Raw genomic sequence first — 18,523 nt, 5'->3', positions numbered from 1 at the left:
CCACCCACGCTTTCCTTTTTTCCGACCTGGACTTTGGGGTTTTGGTCTCACTCCGTGGGAGCTCAGAGCCAGAAAAGGGTGCCTCCTGTAGCCATTCAGTCTCTGGGTTTTTTTTGGACTCACTCGCTAGGTAGTTATCGAATCGGGGAAGATCTGTTCTGAGTATGACCTTCTCTGGGAGCACCGGTACTATTCCCACCTGACGTACTTAGGGCTCCTCGTCTATCTCCATCAACACATTGGCCACTGGGTAAAGTCATACATCCCGATGGATACAGGACACCTGTATTTGGGCCTCGTCTTGGATGTGGCTAATAGGAACCAACTCCCTGGATATTACCGTGTGGTGACACCCGGTGTCCAACAGGGCGTGTACAGCCCGGCCGTTAAGACGGATTGTCTTCCTGTATCTCGGCTGTGTCCCCCCTGTAGCTAGTACCCTGCTCCGGGTTAACCCGACCTCCATGGGTTCCACGCTTTCACTTTTTACTGGACAATTTCTAGCTATATAACGCCATTCCAGACACTTAAAACACAGGAGGGCCTGTAGGTGAGTGGAAGGGCTGTATAGGCGGTCTGGTCACCCCTTTTCCCGGTCCAGTACTTTTACTCTTGCTCTGTCGGAGGAGCTCTTATATGCTGGGCCCTAAAGTGTGGAGACCTATGGCAGGCACAGGCTAGCTCTACCGCCGTCTGCACAGTCAAATGGGGATGTTGTTTTAGCCAAGCCCTGGTGTTGGAATGGAGAGCCTCTAAGTATTGTTCAAATATGCCTTCTCCGTGATCAAAGTAACGTAACCCAAAAAATCAATGCAGTACAACTAAATAATAATAGCATAGTGACATTGTATCCTATATTTTTGTTGTGTTGTTTTTTTGTTATGTTGCATTGTTATTTTGGGTGTTGATATGTGTGTGTTAAGGTTTTGATATGTTGTGTTCTCTTGTTGTGGTATGTTATGGTGTTTTACTAATGCAGCTTGTTGTATTGTTGTTCTGTTCCTTGGAGGTTTGGTGCCCTAGGTGTGTTTTTTGTGTCGTGTCAAATTATTGGTGATGTGGTTTGTTGTTGTTTTGCTGTGTTGTAGGTTGTATTTTTGTGTTGTGTTGCTTTGTTGGCATGTTGTTTGATGTGATGGTGTTTTGTGATTATGTTGTTGAGTTGTCCTGTATGGCTTTATTGTGGTATTGTTTTAGGTGGTGATGGGCTTTATTGTTGTGGTAATATGTGTGTATTGTAGTTATGGTACCCCATCTCTAATCATACTATCACCTCAAACAAACGTTCAAGAAGAAGTGGTCAAAGGTGTAAGAATTAAATAGTAACTCTTTACTACAAGATCATATAGTGCCCCAAACAAAAATGTTTGCTATCTGGTCCCATTTCTTTGCAATTGCCTTCAACTCTTTTGCAGACCAAAATATTTTTAGTCTGCAATAATACTTATTGTTTATGGCCAATGGTGCAGTGCAAATACGTTTTAATCCCATAATAGAAAGTAATTTGTGACTGTGCAATTTTTCTCAAATGTCTTTGTGTATATGTAAACACATGTACTGCAGATGAGGTATAGCAGCAACATGACACCAGTCCAACAACATAGTGCCTCATTACATCTAGAGATAACCATAAGGGCACAAAGGCAGTGCAACACTGACTGCAACACACCAATATAATAAAATAGCAATGCACCAGTAAACTGCAAAACTAAAAAATACCAGAACAAACAAATCCCCCAAAAACATCAGAACAGCGCAATAAATCATTATGTAGATTTGTAGAGCACACTATCACCCTAGAGGGAATTCTGGTGCTGAGCAGGTGTATCTCTTCAAACCTAGGGCCTAGTGAGACTAGTGAAACAGCCAGGTCTTCAACTTCTTGCAAAATTCAAGAAGTGAGACGGAGGTACTTATATGTAGCGGGAGTCCATTCCACATGCTAGAAGCGATGTAGGCTTGACTGATCTGACTCTCCATATGCGTGGAATATATGCATGTAGGAATACAGGCAAGCAGAGCTGACTGGAAGGTTTGTGAAGGCAGATGCGATTGTTAAGGTATGCTCGGCCAGTGTATGTAGTGCCTTGAAAGTGTGGTTGTAGAGTTTGAATTGTGTCTGTGTATGGGGAGCCATCCTTCAGATGTGGTATGATGTGAGCGTGGCATGGGAGGTTGAGAGTGATTCTCTCTGCTCAGTTCTATATAGTCTCCAGCTTTCTAGTGAATTTTTTGTTGATCTCAACATGGAGGGTGTCCCCATAGCCCAGCTTGCTTGTGACAAGGGTGTATGTGTGACGGTTTTCCAGGTGCTGATTTGGAGCCATTTGAAAATCTCCTTCAGCATCTTCGAGGTTCGGAAGCACAAGGCAGTGATGGAGCTGATGTGGGCTTTCATGTCAAGCTTGCTGTCGATGATGATCCAGAGGTTTTTGGGGTGGGAGTCGTCCTTGGTCTATTGGGCACCAAATGGAGTCCCACAGTGACATGCTCTTCCCAAAATGACAATTTCAGTCTTGTTGGTGTTCAGCTTCAGACAATTGGTCTTTCTCCAGTGAGCAATTTCAGCCATGCAGGCATTAAACTTGATATGGGTGCTGGTTGCCTTGAGGGAGAAAATGAAATGCAACAACAAATTGAGCAACACAATGACAACATAAAAACACAACACAAACGTACAACACACCAGCACAATACAACAACCCCCCCCAAAACATAGCAGCATACCAATGTAAACCAACAAAATAACATAAACAGGGCAAAAAAATACCAACATAAAAAACACAATACAACAATGCATTAATAAAAACAAGACCAGAATATAAATAACTACATCACAACATTTCAAAAATGCAACTGAGTTGAATTTTTGTATTGTGTTTTGATTGCTTTTGTCTTGTATTGTTTGTGTTATTGTTTTGTGGTTGTGAAATTGTTGTGTTATGGCATGTTGTGTCTGTTATTTTTTTAATGCGTTAATATCAGATTGTGTTGTTTTGAACTACATTGCATTGTGATGTATTGTTTGGATGTATGTTTGTGCTTTTTCATTTTAGATTGTGTTGTTGTGTTGTGTTTTTGTTCTCTGTCTCTGCGGTGTTTTGTTGTTTTTGGGTTAGATTTGTGCTGTGGTTATGATACATTTAGATGTTTTGTGATGTGTTGGAGATGTGCTTTTTTGCTCTGTTGTGCTATTTTAGTATTACACTGTAGCATTGTTGTGCATTGTGTTATTGTTGTACTGTGTGTTTGTTGTCATTGTGTTGTTATTTTGGTGTGGCTATCTTCTTGTGTGTGTGTGTGATGTGCAGTAGTGTGCTGTAATGGTATTGTTATTGTGTTCTTTTGTGTTATGTACATTTACATCAAAAGCTGCACATTGAAGTGAAGTTCAGAGAAAAAAAACATTTACCACTGCCAAATATAATAGCATACCAAGACTGCATCTTTTCTGCCTTTTATGACATCAATCAGCTCACAACCATGTGACAGACCATGTGTCAGGTAGCACTTCTCACTCTATTTTATGTGATCCAGCACCAAGAGTCCAACATTAGTGCATGAAAGCTTTACAAATAACCCTAATATTCATACGTGCTTACAATTTAGTGTTCAAAAAATGTATAAGTGAGATTACAGATTTGTATATTATATACATGTCTACAATATACAGAATAAATGACCCCAACAGTACCTTAGTTGTGCATTCCAAGTCACTGAGGCGTTTACTAAGTTTTTAGAGGTGCAAGGCCACATTCAAAGTACCTTTACAAGGTCACCCAACTCGAAAGTGAATTGCAGCCTCTTTTTGGGGATACCTGATGGTCTTGTTTTGCTTAAAATGTATGAGACATCCTCCTTTACATTTCCCAGAAAGTTGAGGCTTCTTCCTCCCTCACCTTGTCTAATTGGTTATGTTTCACTCCTCCTCCCATAATGTTTTTTTTTTATGCTATGAGTTTCCCTTCCTCTTTTTCTTGCCAATAATCCTTTCATTGGATACCTACTAATTTCTGCTTCACAATATTAATTTTTGAGTTTTTGCTCTCTCACCACATTCTCTTTTCCATGTGAATAATTTTCTTGTTATGCCACACGTTTCTGCGCCTTAACCTCTCTCTCCATTCACCAATGTCTTGTATTTCTGGGTAGAAGCTGCAACAAGAAAAGACGCAGGCTCACTCAGGAAAAAACACAGCCCTGAAATCTGCGGTTTATGTCTTTATATGAAATGGCGTGATGCATTTTTACAAAACTTCTACTGAGATATGGGATACTCACATTTGTGCTCAAGGAGCAGGCAGGCACCTGCTGTGTGCTGCTGATGGCCACTGCTATTTCTGGGCTGCACATCACAAGATTGTTGTTTACATTTTGACTGCAAAAATATTATATGCTCTATATTGACTACAACCAGCAGGGATGTGGAATTCCTATAACCTGACACCTGACATATTGTTTGAGGACAAGGGCAACAAGTTTTCATGTGTATTTTGTCCTTGGGACAAGTAGGCCCAACCCCCTGGAGTACAAACCCTGGCTGCCAGTTTGCAGTACCACATTATGGATCAGGGAAGGGCACTGTCTGCAGTTAAGCCCATATGTTAATGCTGTTCAAACCTGTATTTATGGTTCATTAATTGAAAGCCTTTATTATTAGGGTGAGCGCTATGAGTAAATGTTGTAAGCCCCAACTGCACTACTGAGGGTGGTTCCAATATAAAAATGTGTAAACACGTTTTCAGAGTTTAGCAATATGAGGCTATGTATAATGCACCCAGAATGCTCTCTGAATTGATGCAAATATTTGCAGAAGCTTGAAAGCAAGATTGATGATTCTTTGCTTTCAAAATAAAATGTTTTACAAAAATGAAAGCAGGAAAAAACATTTTGCTAAACTACTGTAACTTTTCAGGTACCCTTTGCAGCATCATTTAGTAACATGTGTTGATTCATGCTAGTATTTCCCAAAAATTTTCATAATGGAAAATTAGTGTAACCAGTTTCCATAAGATTATGGGGAACAAAAATAAACAAGCATTGGCAAAGCCAGTAGATCTGAAATTAGTGGTCAGCTTTATTAGTTTTGTCGATGTGTGACTTGTTTGGGCATGTTTTTTGTAAAACCTTATTGCTATGGGAGTTGCTGGGCCCTCACCATAACATTGGCAAAAGTAAACATTGTTTTTTGGTCTCAAAAAGCACACACTGCCACAGTAGTTACTGGCACTGAACAAAACTACTTTGTGTGCCTATATGATCCTCGATAAAGAGCAGAATGCTGTCACTCACAGTGAAGCCAGCCCATATAGACAGAGAGAGAGACAGAAGTTTTAATAAACACAAAAGGTCACAGTCAACGCCAGACCAAATTAGGGGCCCTATTATTAAAGAAAGTCTCACAAGTGTATCCATGGTATATGTTCTTGCATTAAGTGTAGGTATACGGCTTACGTGAATTCCCAAGAATTTACAGAAGTAGAACAAGAAATAGTACTCCTATAAAAAAATTTGTGAACTGCATTTTAGCATGAACAAATCTGCACGTGTAGATGTGCTCATGTGAAAATCTAAGGGTTTGCAAGTTCACTTGACCTCCAACCATCTTTTTTCCTAACTCTGGAAGAAGGTTTACATCTGCCATTGTCAGGAGTAAATTTCTAACATTTCTCAGTATGGGAAAAGATTAGAGAAAAGTTGTTGAAAGCCCTTAAAAAATGCAAGTTAGTAGGTTTGCACAGACTCAATGGGGCATTATAACCCTGGAACTATTGCTAACCGCTACCTTCAGCCCCAGTATGAAGATCTGCAGAAACGTGGCAACATAATGGGATTGCAAGTATTCAAACACTACTGTGGTATGAGCCCTGGCATAATCAGATAGGCTATATCAGAACTCCTATATAAAGAGATTGCTGCCATAATTTGTTGCCGCACTCCATGGCACCAAAGGGACAAGTGGATTTTGTTATAGGACAAGTAGATTTATGAAGCAACCTGCCCCATGGGCAAGTAGATATTTTGTTTAATTCCCCACCCCTGGGTAACCATAACATCAAGGTAAATTTGTACAAGGAAGAACCGAGTTACTCTTTCTTAACACCAAATCTGCTTACCTTCACAATGTGTTGGTAAAGGATATCATGGATAAGATAATTTCATAGGTCAGTATTAGAAACACGATATAATGGAATAGCAACAAATTCTCCTACATATTATGATGTCATTATCACTCAAGGAGTGTAAAGTTGTATACTTAGGACCCAGAAATCTTGAGACCCAGCACATTTTGAGAGATTAGGTCTGGAGGCCATTACAGAGAGTTGAATCTTGAGGTATCTGATCACCTACAGGTTGAATTACTGTATTCCAGGGGCTTTGGAAGGGTGGCTTCTTCTGCAACACATAATGCACCAGCAATTTTCTAGGGTGCATTCCTTCAGAAAGAGTCTTGAGGTACTAGAAGTTCACCTTTGCTGGTAGTGAAAGTGGGGTTTGAAATTGTTGTATGTTGTCAGAGTTTATGAGCCTGATTCGCAAACTGCATCTTGTAGTAGGGGTGGTGTCTTCATCTATTCGGTCAACATATATTAGACCATAACAGCACATTAAACATAAACAAACATTTGTAATACATAATATAAAACATTTTTGTTAGACCTGGCACCATTGGCGTGAGTCTCCCTTCCATTTTTCGCTGTGTCTCCTCTGTTTTTGCTGGTTATAGATGCTCTGGGCGCTGTGCCACTGCCATTCAGTGCCACAGCGCGAATGCTCCCTTTGTAAAGATGACATGTGAATTAGTACATCCATGATTGGCTTATTTGGTTTACCTGTTGGTCCCTAGTAGCATGGCCCGTGTGTGCCCAGGGCTGGTAAACCGAATGCTGCTGGTGGGCCTGCAGCACTGGTTTGTGCTGCAGGCCCACCAGCATTTGGAGTGAGGGGAGGGGTAGCTCCTGCACTTGAATAGGGCTGTGCCTGGCAAGGGTAATGCTGGCTCCACCTCCCACTGTGCGTCTGAAGGCAGACCCCCTCTTTCTGAAAGGGAGGATGCAGCCTGGTAAACAAAGTGCTCCAGGGCTGGGCAGAACTGGTTCTGGCTGGGTTCAGAGACTTGTGACTCCTAAGAACAAAGACTTTGGGGGTATAAATATTTGTTCCCAAACCCCTACAATTTGTATTGCTCCTGGACAACAAGAAGAACCTCTGTCCGTGTAACTACAGGAATCTGCAGGAGAAGGACTGTCCTTGTGCTTGTGTGCTGTTTCTTGGACTGGCCTGCAGTGGTTACTACTGGACTTGGAAGGAGAGGAAAAGGACTTTGAAGGAACTTTAATTTTGTGGCTACAGCAATCACCCAAGGGCTAGAAGAGAGCTAGCCTCCTGCAGGAGTCTCAGGCACATCAGACTCCACCACCAGCCTCCTGTTTCCTCCCAGCAAGGATTTCTATCTGCAGGTGAGGCTCCTGTGAGTTCCAGGGCCTCTAGTTCTACTGCTGAGAAAAGAGTGCTGAAAATCGTCGCTAACCCTTGTTAGTGAGCCGCTGCAGCTGGTGAGCGTGAGAAAAATCGTCGCTCTGCTGCCGCCGAGCGCTCGCTAATCCTGAAGATTATCGCATCACCCGTCAGCGGGCCTGAAAACGCCCGCTTTCCCGAAGATTATCGCATCACCCGTCAGCGGGCCTGAAAACGCCCGCTATCCCGAAGATCGCCGCAGAGCCTGTCAGCGGGTCCCAGAACACCCGCTATCCCGAAGATCGTCGCAGAGCCTGTCAGCGGGTCTGAAAACGCTTGCTAACCCAAGTTATTGAATCGCCTGACGGCGGGCCTGAAAACGCTTGCTAAAACAAGGATTGTCGCATTGGCTGTTAGCGTGCCCCAAAGTGCTCGCTAACCCGGAATCATCGCACCAAGCTCATCGCAGCGCGGACGCCGAGCATTCGCCATTTTCCCCGCATCGCATCAGGATTGTCGCTCCCTCGCGGAGCGCCATTTTCTTCTATCGCACACGCAACAGGCTCGGTGCATCATCCTCCCTTAGCGGCAAGGATTTTATCGCATCACTGGCTTAGCATGAAGAAGTTTGTCGCTTTATCCTGCCCGCATCCCAGCGCATCATCCTCCCTTGCGGTAAGGATTCAACGCATCGCTGGTTAGCGTGAGGAAATTTATCGCTACAACTCCTTAGCGACATTTTTGTTGCTTTGCTACAGAATCCAGATACCTTGTGAGTAAAAGGGTCGCAGAGACCACTGTATTGAACTGAACATCATTTTGTGCACCTTGAACTATTTTTGCAGCATTTTTAAAGTAACCCTATTTTTCTAGTATTGTGGATTTTTACTGTTTTACTGTTATTGGTCTTGTGATTAAGTCTATATAAATATACCTATTTTTTATAACTACTTGAGTGGTGTCCATTTGTAGTGTTCCTCATTGTATTACTGTGTATGGTCATAAATGCTTCACACACTGCCTCTGAGATAAGCCTAGCTGCTCGTACTATGTTACCACAGGGTTGAGCAGGGGTTGTCAAAGGGTGTAGGCTGCTTACTCTGACTTAGGAAGAAGGGTCCCTACTTGGACAGTGGCCAGCAATTGCCAACTAGAGACCCCAATTTCTAACAATTATCAATCCTATTTCGTATCACATCAGTTCATATATGTAATACAGAGTACCAAATGCTAATAGATCATATTTAAATCTTTAAGAATAATTTATTCCTTACCAGCCTAAAAATCATCTGTCATTTATATTCGCTTATGGCTATTAAAAGTTTTAAGCAAAAGATCGTGGAAGAAAGTGCAGGAGGGTAAGAATCTCAGCCTCTTATTTGCCTTAGTGCAATGTTCATCAAACCAGCCATTTCTAGTTTTATTCCTCTTTAGTACCGAGTGGAGGTTCTCCTTCACAGTCTTACTAGTAGCCAAGAAAGAATTTACAGTCTCTGTTGGATGTGCAGTATCATCCAAGAATGTCTCAAAGGCATCACTTGCAACTCGAATTAATTTTCTAAGAAAATCCTCTGGGGTAATCTTGTGCCATAGCAGTGAGAACCCCTTAAGGATGGCTAGCTCTAAGTCTCCACTGAGAGCCTCAACAGGCACATTATGATCTTTAATTAGTAAGGTCTTTGTGATTTGTACAGAATGTGGGTAGTGATCACTTAGCGGTATGGAGTGAGTTTTAAAGTGATAAACATGGGAGCTCAGATTGTTAGAGGTTAAAACATAATCGATAGTACTGAAGTTATTACACCTGTTAAAATTACATTTAGAAGGAGCATATGATACTGACATTTCATTTGAAAATGATGTCTAACATGTAAATCAATTCATTTAATTAGTCTCCATAGCTGTTATGAGAAACATGCGATTTACTTGAACCATCTAAACTGTTCATTACACATACTTTCTCAGTAAGTGTGCTGCACAGTTGAATATTAGAATCGCGCCCCCACACAATCGATAACTTTTTCTTATGACTATTGGAGTACAAAAGTAGTACTACTCACGTTCTACAAAATGCAGTCATAAAACCTGCAGCTGGAGACCTCAACTTCTATCTTTTCTGTGGGGAGATCTCCGCCACTGCTTTATAGTAAATGTAGGAAGGACTAGGGGGAGTGAGGGGAAAATGAGGAATAATTACTTATATATGGGTGTTAAGAAAAATGTAAGAAGGGACTTGAGAAGAGCTTATTAAAACAAAACAGAGACCCACAATTGCCAATCAAAAAATACAATTCTAAAGTTACTATAGCTCTAAAAGTGTCAAAACAGGCTCAAATGTATTCCAATTTTGGAGTAAGTCAAGCACCACACATGGCTGAGCAATGGTACTGCACCATACTGCAACACACTCCCATGGAAACAATCGTGACAGGGAATTAAAATATCACTTCATTAATTAAATACATAATATTTAACCACGTTTAATTTAATGAAACTAAAAATGTTAGTAAGAGTAGGTAATTTATTTTACATCATATTTAATAATTAATATTTATAAATTTAATTATTATGTTTTTATATGTTTAAAATACTTGTTTTTAATACACATTTAATGTGATGCATTAATGTGCTATACCATTTTTATTTTATTGATTCCAGCTTAATAATAAAAAAATAAAATTAACTTACGTGTATATTATACATTAAAATATTTTGACTTATTTAAAAAAAGAAATACAGTTTTTTATATTTCCCTAAACATTCCCACAGAGACAGCTCCACCAGGTGAAAAGTTACTAGTAGTAACATTACACTTGAAAATGTTGTTGTAGGAGGCTCTACCCTCTCCTGTAATGAGTGTAGACATGTAAGTCTACACCTAAGTGTAAATCTCCACTCAGAAATGGCAAATAGCAAATACGTTAAGAGTTACACCTAGGTTTTGGAGTAAAACTACATGAGTAAATATAATCATATATATTTATCTTTGTCAATCGGTCCCTATGTTTTTATGAAACTGCAAGACAGTTTGACCTTTAGGGCTTACATTGTACATCAATATTTAGAAAGGAAGTCATGTAAACTGAAATGTTTCCTTGGACATCTTCCTTTGTGTTGACTTTTGTGTGCCAACTGTTCCTCCTCTATTGACTTTCTATATCTTCTTTTCTTCACATGTACTAAAGCACCAACAGCCCCACCTCAAGGCGGTTCGAGTCAAGGTACGAAAGATATCTGGTTTATTAGTTCTGTAAATAGCTTTTAAATGCTTGTATTTTTCACATGTGCAGCATGAGTGTCCTATTAAATACAACTAGAAGATGTCTCAGGAAACATGATGTGCAAACTATGAAATGGCCATCATTTCAGGAGGGGCATCCAGGGTAGAGAAAATAATAGTTCCCTTTACCCAATCGTGCGTTTTAGAATGTTGCTTTGTTTGATGATGTCAGCTGGGAGTATTGTCACATCATTCACTGCGTGGCCCCAAAGGGGACATGGGTGGATTCCCTAAGTAATATTCTTATATGCAACAGCACATCTGTAATTCTACTCAATGCCACCGACAGACCAAGCTAAGAAACTGAACGTTTCCTTTTAAGCATCTTCTTAAACTATCATTTTGCATTTTTTATCTTTCAGAATGTAAGATTGGTAAAGGTGAATCATATCGAGGTCAATTATCAACAACTATAGGGCGTCACACTTGCCAAGCATGGAGTGCTCAATCACCCCAGGTCCATTCCAGTTTTACTCCACAGACCCATCCAGAAGCCGGCCTCGATGGAAATGTAAGAATCTCCTAGATCCATTTTTCAGCAGTTTGGTGCATTTTGATTATTGGACATAGTACTAGATTTTTTATAAAAATGAGTACAGTGCCCACATTTTTGCATAGTTCCCAGCCATCGGCCAAATTGCAAAGAAGCTCGATTGTGACTCCTCCTTCTTTTTCTGTCACTACCCTACACTTCCAATCTCTTTACCTCATTCTTGCAGGTTCTTTTCACACCTACTTTCTCCCCTTTTCAGTTTTCCTATCTTCCTATTCGATCTTCTCTCTCCCTCCCTTTGTCCTTCTTGTTCTGGTATGGAGTCTGATGATGAAAAATACATCTCAGTCACCAATAGCGGGTGTCGATATCCACCATCTTCAACCGTCGGCACAAGTTCAGCACTATGTTATGCAGGGCTGGCTCGAAGGTGATGTGACTGGTGGGACCGCAGCAAGCACTGACTTCAGGTGGGACGTTGTGTTTGTAAGTATTTTATGGTTTTAAAGGCACCTGCTGCCACCTTTATGGTCTACAGAAATTTTCATTCAACAATATAACTGTCAAGATAACTCTGGTGATTAATGTTCTTCCTAGAGAGAGATGGAAGGTTGGCTGCAAAGAACGTGTGCCATTCAGCTCACAAGATGCATATAATTTAACAAAGTTAATGGGTTACTGCTTTTGTCTGACAGATCCTTTTGTTACTTGCAGTTTATAAGTTATAATCCTAACATAGAACAGTGAACTAGTAACTGTCATCAAAGAGCAGCATGCAAACTGCAAGGTATAGATTCGAGCGTTATGATTTTTTTCTCAGGTTTTCATTATCCTAATGTTGGAAAAGGGGCTCATTTGGATATAAATCCATTCTGATTATTAAAGAGAATCCCCAATCATGGTGGTAGGTGTTAAATTCTGACTTTGTGCTTCTCCAGAACAAGCACTGTTAAGCTATACTGTCTACCAGTATGGGCGAGATGTGACTCCTACAACTTGTAGTCCTCTGTATTATTGAAAATTTCCTATGCACTAATTTACACACCTATGATTGTGTAGTGTGTGTGATGTAAAATGCTCTGACATCCTACACTGGTGTGAGTGGCAATATCAAACTAATTAAGTGCATCTGAGAGAGAATGATTATGGATAACTGAGGGGCACTATTAAAGGGTGGTAGTGAGAGAATCTGTGGCAGAGGTGGTCATTCGGGGCGCCAACAAACACTGTCGCACTACGCACCACCAGCACTAAAGCAAACCCTGATGTTATGGCCGCTGTTCTTTAAACTGGTATGTATGCACTTAATCAAAACTCACTGCCCATAATTGCCACAAACAAGTCCAGTGCTTTTAATTTCCATGCAATGAGAACAAGAAGCGTTTTTTCTTTACATTAATGGACACCCAATTGGTTGAATATGAGCATTAATAGCTGTGCTGAGACTTGAGCTACATCTCAAATCAGCTGCTGAACAGCCTGGAGAAGAAGTCTTCAGAGGCAGCACATCTGGGTGTTAGAGACACAAGTTTTTAGCTACAGAGATAGCCTTTTTTGTCTTACCTCGTATGAAATCCTTTTCTTTTCCTTCATTGGTGAGTCATACCTATAAGTAGCATAGATGGTGTAACCACTTGCTCCACAGACTGTCTAAAATACATGACAACTTTAATAGATGTATGAACTGTGTGCTCACCGTGTGAACAGGTCCTTTATTGTATACAGTCTTCAGAGGCAGGCCAGTTTATCACTGCCCTATTGAAGCAAGGTAAACAAGTTACTCTTGTGAAACACAAATACATTTTACATATATCTCTTTGAGAAGCACATACATTTCATCTAGAGATCCCTAAATGGACAACAAATAAATAAAGAACTGAAAAAGAGGCTGTCATGCAAATATATTCAAGATGGAATAAAACAGCCCGCTGTTCCAACCACTGTGGCTGGAATCAGTCAAACCCTCGTTCCTGCTACTAGAGAGTGCATTAAGGCAACTCTTAAGAGAAATGTAATAAACAAGGGAATAAGGAAAATACGTGAGCATTTGTGGGCTGACCCTGGGGCATTTCCAGGCTGAAACTTCTTGTTTGATTACTTATTGGATCCTCAGAACTGAGGCGAGTGTGGTCTTGATTAACCAGATCTGTCAGTGCCTTTAGGGTAGATGCAGAGTGAATGGGTCATAAGGATATTTAACCTGATGCCTGCAAAATAATGTGATTTGTGTCATTAGCCACTGTTATGAGTGCAATTTGTCAGACAAGGTCTAAATCTTAGATCTCCTACCTATGCAGCTCAGAGTCCTTTCGAAAGAGCCGAGAAGGATCTTAATAGTCAAAAATAAAATGTAGGACCATTACCATTCTGTCCATTCGGAATTGGAAAAATAGCCAAAATAATGTTCAAATCTTTTATAGGTGAGAAATTAGCACAATAAAGACATACGATATCTGTAAATATGGCTTCACATTATGAGGTTTGGGGTGTGGCCTCGCCACAACAAGGTACACCAAAGAGTGACCAATTGCTTAGGTTAGTTGGCGCAATGCTGCCAAGCTACCCCTTCCAATACACGAGGAAGAGGAACCGTTGTGGGAGTTAATTGTTATAAGTGCTCAAAGAGCACTTGCTTTAAAAGCAGAGCTTGTGTGTCCTTATTAAAGCCAAGAAGAAATGGTGGTCAAGGAGAGGAGCACCTTTGAATAAATTGCAATATTTCTGAGAAGTCAGTGAAATTAGCTATTTCTGCAAAAGTGAATCAGAAAGAATGTACTGATTGGTTAAGGAATCCAAATATCCACACTGTTTCGGACTAAAATAAGACTGTCTTCACGAGTAAAAGGGGGCACATGGAAGAAGCCATAAAACAAGGACATAGTTGATGTAAACAGTGGCATTCAAACAACTAAAACCATCAGGGCAATTGGGTGACAACTGAGTGGTAGCCATGTTATTTCTCTACAAGTAGAGCTTGAGACAACTGAAATTCCAGTTGGTGGAAAAAAACGGTGATTCCGAAGGAGAGATGGCAGAGGGATGGAGGAGCGTGAAGTGGCAGCCGGAGTGATGACCAATCATTGGTAGTCAATTTGTGAGCATTACTCATGATTTTCCAGCATCTCTTGAAGTTTGCTGGTTACTGTTAGGATTTGCTGGATGTCCCATGTACTATAAGTGCCCACTAGCTAATGTCCACATTCTCCCTGACCCAAACACTAACATTCTTGACATCACCCTGTTAGCTGCCAACCCTCACGTGTGCTAGCCTCACTTTGGGGCAAAGTTGTATACATCGTTTCCGCAGTAACCATGACAATGAATATACTGTTATGATAGTAGAATACCTTAGATATGACACTACAGGACAATGTACACAAAATTGTAAAAACAAATCCTGACAGACAACTTTAGCTCGATAAATCCTATCATTATTTCTGTTCGGTTCTTAAAAAAAGAGCTTCCAGGCCGAATCATGCCCATTCAGGGAATTAGCACCAGTCACTGAATGCCTCCAAATCCACATATTTTTTTTCAAGAAGGCAGAAGAATTGTACCTATAAATCCACTCAATCTTTGAAAAATATTGACTCTGCATTTGTTCTTCAATAGAGAGGTACGTACACTTTTAGGGCCTCATTTACAAGAGGTCTGTGCCGCTGGAGAATCACTTTTTTGAAGCTCCGGCGGCGCAGGGCTCTCATTTATATCTATGAGGGGACACAAAGCCACCCTTCGTGGCTTTGCATGGCCTCATAGATATGAAGTAAGGCAAGGCATTGCAAAGCACTGCTTTGCCTTACTCATAAAAAAGGGGGGAGTGGGGAACCCAGTAGACCCTTGTAGGCTTGGGTAGTTAATGTATCAACAGGTGAGAGTGCCTACAAGAGCCTACAAGGAATTCTTTCTTCTACTTATTCTCATGTTTTTTTTCAGAAATCATCTGCAATAAGCTCTGAGCAGTAGCTTACATTGAATTATTTTGAAAAATTAATTACTTATTTTAACATAAACAGATCTATCAAGAAGTGTAAAGGAACAAAACACAAAAGGGGGTATACTTCTTGAAACACAAATTTATGTTGAAAAATATATATTTTAAAGGGTACACAAAATACTGCACATATAAACACATAGTGACCGAGATTTATAGGTGTTATGTTGCTGCTCTTATCTCATTGTCACTCATGTGGTCACCCATTCCATACACTATGTACATAAGGAAATTGTAACTCATCATACAAAAAACAATTCCCCTGGTCAAAAATCACGAAGAAAATGGGTGCAGTTGTCGACGTTTCGGGCTCTGTAGTAAAGGCATCTGTTAGACCATCTTCAGGACGGTAACTTCATATGTTGAATGACCCTAGGGAAGCTATGTAGGTGACTTTAATAGTTGATTGTTGGATGTAGTCTGGCCTGTTGAGTTCGTTTTGAGAGTATGGAAAGATCACTGGGGCAATCGCTCCTCCAGCGGTCCACCAGAAGGTAATATTTCAAGTTCCAACGTGGCCAAACACTGCATTGAGTGTACAAGAACGGGCACTGCTCCATTTAGGTAATCAGCTGCACATACGGTCAGCTTTACCGTATGTGCAGCTGATTACCTAAATGGAGCAGTGCCTGTTCTTGAACACTCAATGCAGTGTGCTGACCGTATGTGCAACTGACCGTTTGTCAAAAACATAGCTTCTACGACCTGAAGCCTCATCTGTTTTTGGGGAAATGCAAGTTCACAGAAACCTTCCAGTAAACTTCTTCCATGGGTCAGGCTTCTGCCAGAAGTAACCTGAGCTGTGGAAACCTTTTTTGAAAATTGACTGCAGCCTTAACATTCCTATACACATTCCTTCTATGTGTGAAAGAATACATCTTGTGTTAAAACTCCTGACAGGCCACAATCTCCCCTTTATCTGGCTATGTTCACTTGTGGCTTGCAGAACATAAGGCCTATTTTCTGTAAGTTTTACCCTTTCCGATAGACTAAGGGCCTGATCCCGAGTTTGGCGGTCTGTGGACCACCAAACCGGGGTAATGCAGACCGCCGTATTCTGACTCTGGTGGTGGAACTGCCATGAGACTGCCAGAACCGTCGGGAATCTGCGATCCCTTGGTGGTGGTATGGCAGTCTGAGGATCGCAATATGCTGATGGAGCCGCTGCGGCACCACCAAGCATATTACCACTTTCCTTACTGCTACCATTTTCATGAGAAGGGTGGCAGTGAGGAAACTACAGGGCTCCTGTTGCTTCATGGCCTGGAGATACATGCAGGAGATCACATGGTGTGCCCCCCTGTGTGCATGCACCCCAAATCATATGCAGCATGGGCTGCACAGTCCATGCTGTGCTCCCTAGACGCTGCAGTTCTAAGGCTCACCAAGGAGCTTTGAACTGCACCGAACGCAGGACCGCCAAAGCAAATTCCGCCAGGGCATGAGAAAACTAAAAATCTGGAGGGGGTCGGTTTTGGCAATGTGGGAGCGGCGCGCTGGTGTGGTGGCCCGCTCCCATATCGCCAAAGTCATATTCAGGGTTAAGATTGGTCCCATTGACATATTGGGAAACATTGTGCATATTTCTTTGCTTTTCTTCTATATTTTTCACTTTTCTGCATATTTCGGTTTCTAGGGACTCTAAGTTTATAAACATTTAGCCTCAACCTTTAAGTTATTTATCTCCTAAAGGTGCTGCTTTTTAATTTGTTATTGCATCACTTTCTCACATTTTTGAGTAAACTCTGAGATCAGCTGTGGCTACCAGATGTGATACAACAGATATCACTGACTGGCTCTTGGTTGTCTCATAGGTGTCTACCTGATCATGTCATTTTGTGGGCTTTGTTAGAGTATATATCAATGTTTTCTCAATCACTATAATCACCCTGCCAAGTTATTTCTTAAATTTTCCTAGAGTATTATTTGAGACAGGAGAACTGAGACTCATGGTTAAACTCAATGCTAGGGGAATAGCCCTGGTGCCTGTGCCCATTTTAGTGCATTACCAACATTATCAATGATGTCAAGGTCTTATGTTTTTTTGTTTTGTTTAAATTTCTTTATTGGGAATTTTATTTTTCATGGTACATAGTTACACATCATTAGCAATACATGATGACAGGTGTATGCAGGCAGTTGAGTGGCAGCATTATTTCATGGAACAACCATCCCATCATTTATGTAACGTCACATATAAGAAACAACAAAAAGACATAGAAAGTACACTTTAGATGGACTAGTATGAGTAATGATAGGTTGCCCGGTGCCTGCATATGTGGATTTCCACAAGGTGTGGGGTTGATCTTCAGCCCCCCGCTCTATCCCCGTAACCCCTCTTTTTATATTGTCCATGAATGTGTTCCCAATATGGATGCGCCAACTACGTGGGTGTTGGGGGAAAACGTGGCACAGAGAACTGAGGGGGGAAGTGGGGGGAAGTGGAGGTCAGGGAGCCTACGGACTGTATCATAGTGGTTGCTTATTTTGTGGTGGATTCTGGTTTGCCCGTGGAGGAGCTGCGGTTTCAGTAGCGAGAGGGGAGAGGAGCATGAGGGGGTTTGCATCTCCCCTCGTGGACCAGGGTGTTAGTCCGATGGGGCCCTAGCACACAGTCCGCCCTTCACATCATATGGCTGTTACATGTTGATGTTTGTTTGCGCCATGGGGGACAGGGCTGGAGTCTGGGATTGGGATTGTGTGGCCGCGGGTGAGTCCTCTGGTGCTGTCTCTTGAGCAAATTGGAACAGGAGGTGTGCCCATTCCATGGAGATGGGATGTTTACGTATCCCTTTCACCTCCTCGTCTCTTAGTGTTTCTTCCTCTGCTGCCCCCCACTTTTTTATGGCGCCTATCCAGGCTGCTTCCAGGGGTCCTGCCGGGGTCCTCCAATGCATGGCAATTCCACGTTTCGCTAAAAGCATAGCCAGGGTTGCAAACCTGCACTGCACCTTTTCCGCCTTCCGCATGCGGAAGACACCTAGGGCGCTCGCCTCCCACGTAGAAATGTTCATTAGGTTCACTGTCGCCCTTAGGGTCCTATGTACCCTATCCCAATACTGTTGGATTGTGGGACAGTCCCAGGTCATGTGTTTAAAATTCGCCTCTGGTGCTTGGCATCTGTGGCATGCGAAATGTGTATCGGGGTAAAATCGGTGGAGCCGGTGAGGTGTTAAGTATGCACAATGTAAAATATTGAATTGGATGTTTTTGAAGCGTGCATTCCTAGACACATTTTTTGGGTACTCAAGTGCCTTTTCCCACTCTTTGTTATGGAGCACCCGTCCTATATCATCCT

At 41.6% G+C, this 18,523-nt stretch overlaps 1 protein-coding gene across 1 annotated transcript in view; it reads left to right on the top strand.

Moving 5' to 3' along the window:
- PLG (plasminogen) overlaps positions 1-18,523 on the top strand; it is a 300,429-nt gene that overhangs the window by 215,843 nt on the left and 66,063 nt on the right. The window contains exons 12-13 of the mRNA XM_085611450.1: positions 10,644-10,679; positions 11,101-11,249. Coding sequence (XP_085467576.1) covers positions 10,644-10,679; positions 11,101-11,249 — 185 coding nt within the window. The remainder of the gene's footprint in view (positions 1-10,643; positions 10,680-11,100; positions 11,250-18,523) is intronic.

The sequence above is a fragment of the Triturus cristatus genome, chromosome 6 (genome assembly GCF_964204655.1).
Source record: "Triturus cristatus chromosome 6, aTriCri1.1, whole genome shotgun sequence".
Lineage (NCBI taxonomy): Eukaryota > Metazoa > Chordata > Amphibia > Caudata > Salamandridae > Triturus > Triturus cristatus.
This window is presented reverse-complemented; position numbering and strand designations above follow the sequence as displayed.